At 36.7% G+C, this 11,834-nt stretch overlaps 1 protein-coding gene across 1 annotated transcript in view; it reads right to left on the bottom strand.

Moving 5' to 3' along the window:
• The window catches only part of RGS22 (regulator of G protein signaling 22), a 174,359-nt gene that overhangs the window by 62,792 nt on the left and 99,733 nt on the right, over positions 1-11,834 (bottom strand). The window contains exon 15 of the mRNA XM_024115883.1: positions 3,830-4,024. Within this exon, the coding sequence (XP_023971651.1) occupies positions 3,830-4,024 (195 nt within the window). The remainder of the gene's footprint in view (positions 1-3,829; positions 4,025-11,834) is intronic.

Below are 11,834 nucleotides of genomic sequence, written 5' to 3'. Positions count from 1 at the left end.
GGAGACAAAATACCTGTATGCAGAAAATTATAAGACACTGATGAAAGAAATTAAAGATGATACAAATAGGTGGAGAGATATACCATGTTCTTGGATTGGAAGAATCAACATTGTGAAAATGACTCTACTACCCAAAGCAATCTACAGATTCAATGCAATCCCTATCAAACTACCACTGGCATTTTTTACAGAACTAGAACAAAAAATTTCACAATTTGTATGGAAACACAAAAGACCCCGAATAGCCAAAGCAATCTTGAGAACGAAAAATGGAGCTGGAGGAATCAGGCTTCCTGACTTCAGACTATACTACAAAGTTACAGTAATCAAGACAGTATGGTACTGGCACAAAAACAGAAATATAGATCAATGGAAGAGTATAGAAAGCCCAGAGATAAACCGACACACATATGGTCACCTTATCTTTGATAAAGGAGGGAAGGATATACAGTGGAGAAAAGACAGCCTCTTCAATAAGTGGTGCTGGGAAAACTGGACAGGTACATGTAAAAGTATGAGATTAGAACACTCCCTAACACCATACACAAAAATAAACTCAAAATGGATTAAAGACCTAAACGTAGGACTGAAAACCATAAAACTCCTAGAGGAAAACACAGGCAGAACATTCTTTGATATAAATCATAGCAATATTTTTTTATCTGTCTCCTAGAGTAAAGGGAATAAAGGCAAAAATAAACAAATGGGACCTAATGAAACTTAAAAGCTTTTGCACAACAAAGGAAACCATAAACAAGACAAAAATACAACCCTCAGAATGGGAGAGAATATTTGCAAATGAAGCAACGGACAAGATTAATCTCCGAAATTTACAAGCAGCTCATGCAGCTCAATATCAAAAAAACAAACAACCCAATCCAAAAATGGGCAGAAGACCTAAATAGACATTTCTCCAAAGAAGATATACAGATTGACAACAAACACATGAAAGAATGCTCAACATCATTAACCATTAGAGAAATGCAAATCAAAACTACAATGAGATATCATCTCACACCAGTCAGAATGGCCATCATCAAAAAATCTAGAAACAATAAATGCTGGAGAGGGTGTGGAGAAAAGGTAACACTCTTGCACTATTGGTGGGAATGTAAATTGATACAGCCACTATGGAGAGCAGTATGGAGGTTCCTCAAAAAACTATAAATAGAACTACCATACGACCCAGCAATCCCACTACTGGGCATATAGCCTGAGAAAACCATAATTCAAAGAGAGTCATGTACCAAAATGTTCATTGCAGCTCTATGTACAATAGCCAGGTCATGGAAGCAACCTAAGTGTCCATCATCAGATGAATGGATAAAGAAGATGTGTCACATATATACAACAGGATATTACTCAGCCATAAAAAGAAACGAAATTAAGATATTTGTAATGAGATGGATGGACCTAGAGTCTGTCATACAGAGTGAAGTAAGTCAGAAAGAGAAAAACAAATACCGTATGCTAACACATATATAGTGCTTTGTGACCACCTAGAGGGGTGGGATAGGGAGGGTGGGAGGCAGGGAGATGCAAGAGGGAAGAGATATGGGAACATATGTATATGTATAACTGATTCACTTTGTTATAAAGCAGAAACTAACACACCATTGTAAAGCAATTACACTCCCATAAATATGTTAAAAACAAAACAAAACATTAGCTACAGCAAAGTCAGGCTTCAAATGATAAAAAATGTATACATTTCTATATAATGATATAATGCCACCAAAGATCATTCCTCCTTTCTGGACACCCATGTGAACTAGCAGACAGTGCAAACACGTTGGGTGGATCACTTTTCCATCCTCTATTCTTTATAACAGGATAATAGTCATGAAGATAGGCACTGTTAGCTTTAGGGACCAAATAATCCACAGTAGAACAAAAAAATGACTGGACTCTATTGTTATCAGTCTGTTAGCAAAGGTTTTATTGCTATAGCAAGAGAGGGGAGAGTCAATCATCAAATTAAACCTCACAGTAGGACTTAGCTTTCAGAGTGTGTATTGCACTGCTTCATAGGGTCAGGAGAACAAGATCATTTTCCATTTCTGTATTGAGAAAAATCAGTTTAGCTGACTGAGAACTCCTGTATTTAATAATTAATTTTGGTTAAATCTTCTTGTTTATCCTTTTTGGGAAAGAGTCTACAAAATCCAGTCAGCTGGACTTTCAGAGAAGTCCTCTGGGCCGAACTTAAGAAGTTTATGGAATTAAGAGAAATTTATTTTTCCTCTTATTAAAAAGAGTGTATAATTTGTCCCAGGCATTTCATAAGAATCACTGCTAATGCTAAAACTTCTTGGTTTAGGGAAGTTAGTTATAATTCTGAATCTGTTTTGTCATCCTAGGACCATATCTTGTATCCATTTTCCTCTATACCATATACTGTATTTAAAACCATGACTGGGGACTTCCCTGGCTGTCCAGTGCTTAGGACTCTGCACTTTCACTGAGGAGGGCATGGATTCGATCCCTGGTTGGGTAACTAAGATCCCGCAAGCTGTGAGGCGTGGCCAAAAAAAATTTAATTAGTTTAAAAAATAATAAAATCAGGACTGGAGAGAATTTTTCTTTTCTTAAAAAAAATATTTATTTATTTATTTATTTGGCTGTGTCAGGTCTTAGTTGCGGCACGCAGGATCTCTGCTGCCACATGCGGGATCTTCGTTGCGGTATGTCGGATCTTCTTTGCGGCACACAGGATCCAGTTCCCTGACGGGATCGAACCTGGGCCCCCTGCATTGGGAGCACAGTGTCTTAACCACTGGACCACCAGGGAAGTCCCTGGAGAGAATTTTTTTCAATTTCATATAATATCCCAATTTTCCTAGTGTAAAATATGTATTTTTGTAGTAGAAAGGATACAAATGCTAATTTTTCAGGACAAAAAGAAATTAGGACTGAAAAATTCATTAGTTTGGTCAATGAATTTAGTAAGCTGCAGGGTTGTGTTGGTCACTATCCAATAAGGTGACTCTATCCGAGGTGCTTGGTATTAATTTCATCTTAATTACCTCACCCATCCTTTCTGGGAGAAGACATGACCAAGAAGTTGTTCAGGAGATCTGAATGAAGAAGAGCAATACAGAGACACTAGGGATCCACCTGAAATGACCTCATGTACAGGGTACATGCATTAACTTAATATTAAAAATACCCACAGATGGTTTTAATTTGTGATTCAAAATAAACATTTAAAGAAATTTCCCCCACCCATCAATAAGAATAGTGAAAATATTCAAGCCCTGAGACTTAAAATGACCTCTTTTGGAAGTAAAAAAGATGTGTTGACACTTTTATCAAATCAAGCAGTCTGACCTGATGAACATCTGAGGGTGCTTTAAGTCAGAGAATGTGCTTTCCACAGTATATATGAAATGTTTATATTTTCCATGGGTGTAATATTTACTGTAATTCATCCAGAATAAAAATAAACAGCCGCCTTCCATTAATCAAAATTAAAGCCACTGCTGAGAAATGGCAAGAAGTGACAAAGCCAGTATATTATCATGGCATATTTTATTGGTTCACAGGAAACCAAAACTCAGATTTTTCTCTGCTGATATATTTGTAGACAGACTTAAAAATGACATCAATTTTAGCCTTTTGTTAGGACACAACAGGGAAACTGGCAAAAACTAAGTTAATAAATACTTTCCCTGCCCCAATTTTGTGTCTGCCCAAATCTTAACTCTGAGTCCCTGGTCCACATGAAATCTTTTCCAGCTTTTCTCTCTTGCGAGTTAACAATGTTGCCCATCATCAGGTTTTGGAGTAAACCTAATTGTTCACACACAATTCATCAGTGCCACAATACCTTTCTGTAAGCAACTTGGTCTGATTTTACCATCTTTGCCCAAGGCTCAAGAAGGAGGAGAAGAATATATTCTTCTGCTGTGTCGAAAAGGTCTTCAAATGGTGGCTGTATTTTCATATAAATTTCTTTTTTCTTTTCCTGTTGGAGTCCAATGTCAAGAGTGGCTGAAGGAGCAATGTATGTGGCAAAAAGATACTAAGGGAGAAGGGGGAGAAAGGAGAGGATATTGGAAGAAACCATAATGGTTAGTAGATTCCTCAGCAAAGCCATTTTTAAAAAGTTAAGAGAAGGCAAACAAGCTCAAGTGATGTTTTTTCTTGAAAAGATGTGTGAAACTACTTAAGACAAAGCAATGTGTTTATTCAAAACCTTTGCTTTTCATTTTCTTTTCCTATTTCTTTGTTGGTTATTACTCAACTAGTCACTGGATCTTGTATAAGTGTACGTGATTTGGGTATTCTATTTTTTCTCAGATTACTACTATGTATTATTATGATTGATTCCAGGTTATATTTCTCCTTTCCTTATGTTCATGACATTTCTAACACATTTGTATTACTTTCCAAAGTGGTTTGAAATGCCTTTTTGGGAAAAAGAGGCAAGAATTCACCAGGGCTGAAAACTGACTATCAGTGTAGCGACCCAACAGACTACTTCCCCTACCCAACTGAGTTCCAGAGTTCTTAAATGTCTCCAACTGGTGTCCAATGCTGTGGAAGAGATACAAGAAGGAAATAAGAGTGAATGGAAGGATGTACATGGAACTTCTAGCCTCCTAGACAAAGCTGCATAAATGTCTATTCCATTCTACTCATTTGTCTTGTCTCTCAATAACAGCTATTTAAATATGAGAAGCAATTTAATAACATTTAATTTTTAAAATGTTACATACTGGATATGTCATGCCCTGCACATCACATTTAACTGAAGTTTTTGTTATTGTTTCATACTTAAAATTAATGAATTTTACGGCATGTAAATTAAACCTCAATAAAGCTGTTAAAAATAAAAATAAAAAAAAGAAAGACTATTGGTGATTTCTCCCCAAAGCGACACACTCTTCCATTTTAAAGATTATCTGACCTCTATCATAATTTTTTCTTCATTCTGTTCTATTTACATCACTATATCAAAATAAAGAGTTATCTAAAAAAAAAGAATCTCGAATTAATTGCATTTTATTTCAATTTTATTTTTATACTTAGACTTTGGAACTGATAATGCCTAGATTCGACCCAAGTGATAAGATAGATAGGTAGACAGATAGATAGATACTTGTACCAAATACCAAATAGTAGTCTTATGTAAAATAATCTTTTAAAAGTTTTAAAGGGTTCACATTAATAACATAAGCATTTACCATGTATCCACTACAGCTTAGACACTTGGATAGGTGCTATGTATGTAAAGATTAATGAATGCCTGCCCTGAAGGAGCCATTTGGTGTGACAAAGAGATGAAAACCAGTGGTTACAACACAGTATGATAAGAACTACAATAAAGATATGCATTGAAAATAAGATCTTCAATAATTGCCTTTCTTTTTAAGCTCACCTCCATTAATCACCTTTTAAACTTTACACTCAGATAGGCATTTTTCTGTAATTCCCTAAACCTTGATGTTTTGCCATTCTATACCATTGCACACATTGTTCCTTCAATCTTGTATATAAGCCCTACCCCATGTACCTTGTCTGCCTGATAAACTCTGATTTATTCTTAAAAACTGATATGGATTTCTCCTCTTCTAGGAGCCCTTCACTCATACCCTCCTCCCAAGATCATGCTTTTTACTACTACACTTATCACACTATAACGCAATCATGTATTTATGTGTCTTCTCTTCTAGAAGAAGGATCTTGAGGGCAAATACTGCAGCTTAGTCCTCTCTGATTCTCCAACTCCTAAAAACTGTTTTGGTAAAGAGTAGATGTTATAAATGTTTACTGATTTGTACTGAATCCACAGAAAAGACTCATTTTTGTCTTGGAATGGGGAAGGAAAAGGTTCAGAAACTCTTCCAAGAGAAAGATAAGCTTCTTCCTTAGTCTTTAATCTGAATCTTTAAAGATGAGTTGGAGTAAGTCAGACAAGAGAGAGGAGTTGATGAGAAGGACAGTCCAAGAAGAAGGAAAACATGGCCCAAGGCATGGAGGCCTAAGGGGGTTTTATAACCTATAGAGAGAGTCTAGGCTCCAAGTAGAGAACACTGGCTAAAGGAAAGAGGTAGAATAAGAGAGGAGGATATAAAGGGAGGAAGGCTCCAGAGCATGGATATGATGTTTTCCTTTGGTAAGGAATTTGAATTTTTACCTAAAGATATAAAATGGGGAATCTCTGAGGAGTGACATCGTTAGATATGAATTTTAGAAATAAATCACTGTGGCATCATATGGGAGAAACGGTTTGAGTAGATCAAGATTTGAGGCAGTTTGGAAGTTATTTTAATAGTCAGACAAAAAATTACAGGCCACCCTCATCTCTTGTTTGCTTTTTTGCAATAGCCTCCTAACTGGCCTTCGCAGATTCTTCTTTGCCTCTTCATGGTCTTTTTTTTTTTTAAAACCACAAAAAACAGAGAAATTCTTTTGTGTATCACTCCTCCATTCAAACTCTCCAGTGACTTCCCATCTCACACAGAATAACACCCAAAGTCCTTATAATTACCTATAATTGGAGTATTTGGACGTTTCTCAGCACTGAGAGGACAAGGATTATAGTTCAGGACCTGCCAGTAGGGAAGCCCCTATAAACATCCCAGGCTCTCAAAACACTCTAAGAGCAGGGGTGGACCTGATACAGACTCTTGCCTTGAGTCTTTAAAGGGCCAAAAGAAAATAACTGCTAACCTATACTTCTATACCTGGTAAAAAATATATACCCTTCTAAAATAAAAAGGAAATAAAGATGTCATAAGTCAATAAACAAAACCAGAATTCATCACCAGCAGACCTACACTAAATTAATTAATTAATTAAAGGGAGGCCCTAGACAAAAGCAGGATGGAATATAGAACAATATAAAGCAAAAATATGTAGGGAAATATCAATACATATTGATTATAAAATATAATAATAATGAATAAGGTCAGAGGAAATTGTAAAAGAGCCTAAGAAAAAGAAGTCAGAACTGAAGGTTCAGATTTAAAGTGCAGTTGAAATGACCAACCATGAGGCCCATTATAGGTAGAAAAGCACATGAGGTTAGAGTCAGGGTAGTAATACAATAACAAGCAGGGCAGAGTATCAAAAAACTAGAAGTGAAGATAAAGGAGAAGCCCATGTAGCATAGTTAAAAGGGAGGACTATAAAGTTCAGTGTATAATAGGCACTCAATAAATATTTGCTAAATGAATGAATGGAAGATAGTGGCCTAATCTGAAATTACAATCTGAAAGGGAAATTTCAGAGTTCAAAAATTTTAAGCTGGAGTAGTTCCAAATTATGATGAATTCTGGTATATGGCCATCCCTATAGTTAACTTAGCAGAAATGGAGATAAAAGACATTGGAATTGGGTAAATTAAGAAACACTCTAGCACATATGTTATAAGGATTATTAGTTTGGGTATTGAAAAGCTTCAAGGTGATAAAAAAGAAAAAGTAGGGAGAAATTTCATGAGTCATGTATTGAAATTTTCTAGGAAGATAAAGAGAACTGAAAAGGTCTTTAGATAACATTAATGAGGTTTAGGAGGGGGGAAATGAGCAGATGGAGACAACTCCAAAATTTTTGAAGCTATTAAAAGATGAGTCCTGAAGAGCAGCAAAGAACATCTCTTTCTTCCTAAGGGTTGTGAGGTATGGGAGAAGGGGCATATTTAAAAGCCATTCTAGATGTTTTATTTAATTAGATAATCTGCAGTCTGGAAACTCCCTTCCCTAAAATATAGGTACATAGCCTGCTGGATTTAAAAGTCCAAAGTGAACCATACTCTTACCATATGATTCTAAAATATTTTAAATGAAATTTGCTTCACACACACATGGCAATTTTTCCTAACCTTGGGAGTTATTTAGAAGAATGACCTAAATCTAACCTGTTTAACAAGCTAAGATTGTATCAGATTAAAATCTACTCTTAAACATTTTCTAAACTGGAAGTTTTAAAAAGTACACTAATTAAAATAATGTCTATACTAAGGTAAATTAAGAAACTAAAAACTAACATGATCAAATTAACAACATTAAAAAATGTCTCTAGAATTTGTTTCAGTAATTTCAAATTTACCCCAAAGGAAAGTAAATTTGACCCCCCAAATCACTTAAGTTAAAATCAGTTCCTATTTAGAAAAAAAAAAAAAAAAAAAAAAGAAAAAAGAAAAAAAAATCAGTGGTCAGGTTTTATTGGGGCAGGAATATCCTCTAATGGCAAAATAAAGCAACTGTTTTATCACTGAGTCAGCTACATTCAAAACTGTAGTTTAAGAAGACTTGGTGTGCCACATACCAAACTCTTTGTATAGATATCAAGGTGATTCCTTTGATTTAAAAGCATAACAGTGAAGAGGGTAAAGTACAAAAGAAGCTGAAATGGTGACTAGAATAACAGTGATAGAAGTGACTGTCAGCTTCTGGTGGACACCCAAATCTACTCCTTTCCTTTCCACTCCCAGTCTTGCCTTCACTCCTCATGTCTTTTAAAATCTACTGCTACCCACAGTCCTATGAGACCCTAGATGCCATTTATATACTCTATCATACCTTCTGGAATTTTGCTTTATGATTTTCCTCAGAATGACCTTCACTTCACTTTACCATTTACTATATTAATAGCACAGCTTTCTTGCTCTGACCATTACTCTTCATCTTTTTGTACCTCTCACCAAGCTTTGCTTTACTTTCAGCACAATCTGCGGTTTCTTCCTGTCCTCTAAATAAATCATGCACCACCTACTTTGTCTTACTTTCTTACATAATTTGGACTGAAAACTGCCCATCATTTCAACTACACTCTTAAAACATCCTTAATTCCTCCCACCTCGATCTTCTGACTTGTTGAGGCCAAATTCTGGGTCACCTTAATCATTTGTTCATTTTTTCAATTCTATACTCAAGCTCCCAATAAAAGCTATGATAGTTGGTTCAATTATAAATACTCTTCAAAATACAAACAAACAATGACAAACAAACAAAAAAACCCCCACCTCAGCTGTGATCACAAAACTTGGCAAGATTTTGCTGATTTCTGAACTTTGCCATGCTCCTTAGAGCTCCCAACTGTACCCTTATGCTTCTCCACATTCAGTGGACTTTATCTTCCACTGAACGGGGAGAAACTACTGGTATGGATGCCCTCAACTGTCCCCTCAAGAGCTTTCTTCTAACTCTTTCTCTTTCTCTGATGTTTCAAAATTCTCCTTCCCAAGGCTAAATGATTCATGTGTGCTGTTGACTCCATTTTCCCAGCACCATGCAACACCAATTACGCCCTTAATCTACCTTTCCTTTGATTTCATCTCCTTTCTAATACTTCAAAGGTGTTCTAACAAAGCATCTCTCCTATTCTTATTGTCACCATTTTGTCCACAAACTATCACACTTTCTCTCTTTCCCTTCCCAACAAACCTTCATACTCAGTTTTCTATCATTCCTCAATCTATTGAAATCTGGTTCTCATGCCAAAGAAGCTGATGTCTCAGATTACTAAGAACCACGTAATTGCCAATTCAATGGTTTCTCTCCTTAATCTTCATCCTACTTGATTCCTTATGCAGCTTTTTTTGCTTTGTTTTGTTTTTAATTCTTGGCTGCGTTGGGTCTTCGTTGCTGCGCGCAGGCCTTCTCTAGTTGTGGTGAGCAGGGGCTACTCTTTGCTGAGGTGCACGGGCTTCTCATTGCGGTGGCTTCTCTTGTTGTGGAGCACGGGCTCTAGGCATGGGGCTTCAGCAATTGCAGTTCATGGGCTCAGTAGTTGTGGCACACGGGCCCCAGAGCATGCGGGCTTCAGTAGTTGTGGCGCGTGGGCTCTAGAGTGCAGGCTCGGTAGTTGTGGCGCACAGGCTTAGTTGCTCCATGGCATGTGGGATATTCCCGGACCAGGGCTCAAACCCGTGTCCCCCGCAATGGCAGGTGGATTCTTAACCACTGCGCCACCAGGGAAGTCCCCTTACGCAGCTTTAACATTGTTGACTCACTCCTCTGCCTTCAACACTTTCTCCTGATTCGCTGCCTATTTCCATTCTTAGGCTCCTTTGTTGATTCCTCTTCCTCCATATCCCCCCCTTAAAGGAAGGCATTCATTTAAGTTCTATGTTCAACTATATTTTCTTCCTAATTCACACTCTTTTGGTTTCTCACACATGCCAGGCACTCTCTCACAGGACTTTCACAGTATGTGTTCTATGCCCTCTCTATACTCCACCCTCCTCCTCTTTTCCCCTTTGCTGGGCTTCTATTCGTCCTAAAGGACTGAGTCTTCCTTGACTCCTGAAGTCTGGCTTAGGTATCATTCTTATGTGTGCCCATAGGACCCTGTATTTGTATGTTTCTCCCACTGGACTATAAACTCTATGAAGACAGATTTGGTCTACTTTGTTTATTACTGTATCCCTAGCATCTAGCATAATGATAAATTTAGAATGAATGAATGGATGAATGAATGAATTAAAGACTTCATCCATTCTCAGAGACTTAACAATCAACTATATGTGGAAGAAACACAAATATATACAGCTTTAGACCTGATTTCCTTCCTGAACTGAAAACCTTTGCTTCTAGCTGCCTACTTATTATAGCTACGTGGATAGCCTATGGACCCTCCAACTCAATGACTCAGTAATATAACACATTATCTTTTCCTTTTCCAGTTTTCATACGATTCACAGCACAATCTTTGACTCTTCCCCACTTTCCTCTCCTTCTTCCTCAAATGCAAGTCCTATGAATTTAATTCTCTACAAAAAAACAAGGAAAAACTGACAAATATAAAAATATGAGGAGGAAATAAGGGGCAGCAGTTCCATCCCAACAAAAACCACACTAAAACACAGTCTTCTGTCCAAGCTAGATCAGACCCTTTCCAGGCTACTGCCTACTTCCTGACCTCCCACTCTTACTGTGCTCTAAAAAGCCACAGGGCTCCATGTACACTTTTTGTTGTTGTTCGACTATTTTGTTCCAGTTTTATTGAGATATAATTGACATATAGCACTGTAAAAGTTTAAGGTGTACAGCATAATGATCTGACTTACATACATCATGAAATAATTACCACAATAAGTTAACATCCGTCATCTCATATAGAAACAAAAAGAAAAAACAACAAATTTTTTCCTTGTGATAAGAACTATTAGGATCTACTCTCAACTTTCATATATACCATATAGCAATGCTAACTATAGTCATCATGTTGTACATTACATCCCTTGTACTTACTTATCTCATAACTGGAAGTTTGTACCTTTTGACCACGTTCATCCAATTTTTCCTTCCCCACACCGCCCACCTCTGGTGACCACAAATCTGATCTCTTTTTCTCTGAGTTTGTTTTTTTCCACAAATGATTTAACTGCATATCCCATAACCTCAAGGAGCTACAATTAGGGTAGCCATGTGACTTCATTCTGGTTTAAGCCTACTATCCTGGCATAATTATTAATATTTCCCCTTTTATTTTTGAAAGAATCATGGTTTAGATGATAAATTATATGGTCTCTCTATATTTAACTGCCACCAGATAGACAAAATGAAAGTTTCTCTAAAACAAGACTCCTGGAAGTGCTCGACACATATTTAAAGCTAAAAATAAAGGAAAGAAAGGCAGAGGAAACTCCTTTCTAAGGAACACAAATTTGTCTAATTTGAAATCATATGAATTGAATAGCTGATATCAAAAGCCAAAAATCCCAAAGCAGGAATATTTCACTTAGAACCTGGATTGAAGTTTCACAGACTTCCCTGTTAAGAAAAGAAAACCCTCAGAATGGGAGATAATATTTGCAAATGAAGCAACTGACAAAGCATTAATCTCCAAAATTTACAAGCAGCTCATGCAGCTCAATAACA

Source organism: Physeter macrocephalus, chromosome 15, assembly GCF_002837175.3.
Source record: "Physeter macrocephalus isolate SW-GA chromosome 15, ASM283717v5, whole genome shotgun sequence".
NCBI classification, from domain to species: Eukaryota; Metazoa; Chordata; class Mammalia; order Artiodactyla; family Physeteridae; genus Physeter; species Physeter macrocephalus.
This window is presented reverse-complemented; position numbering and strand designations above follow the sequence as displayed.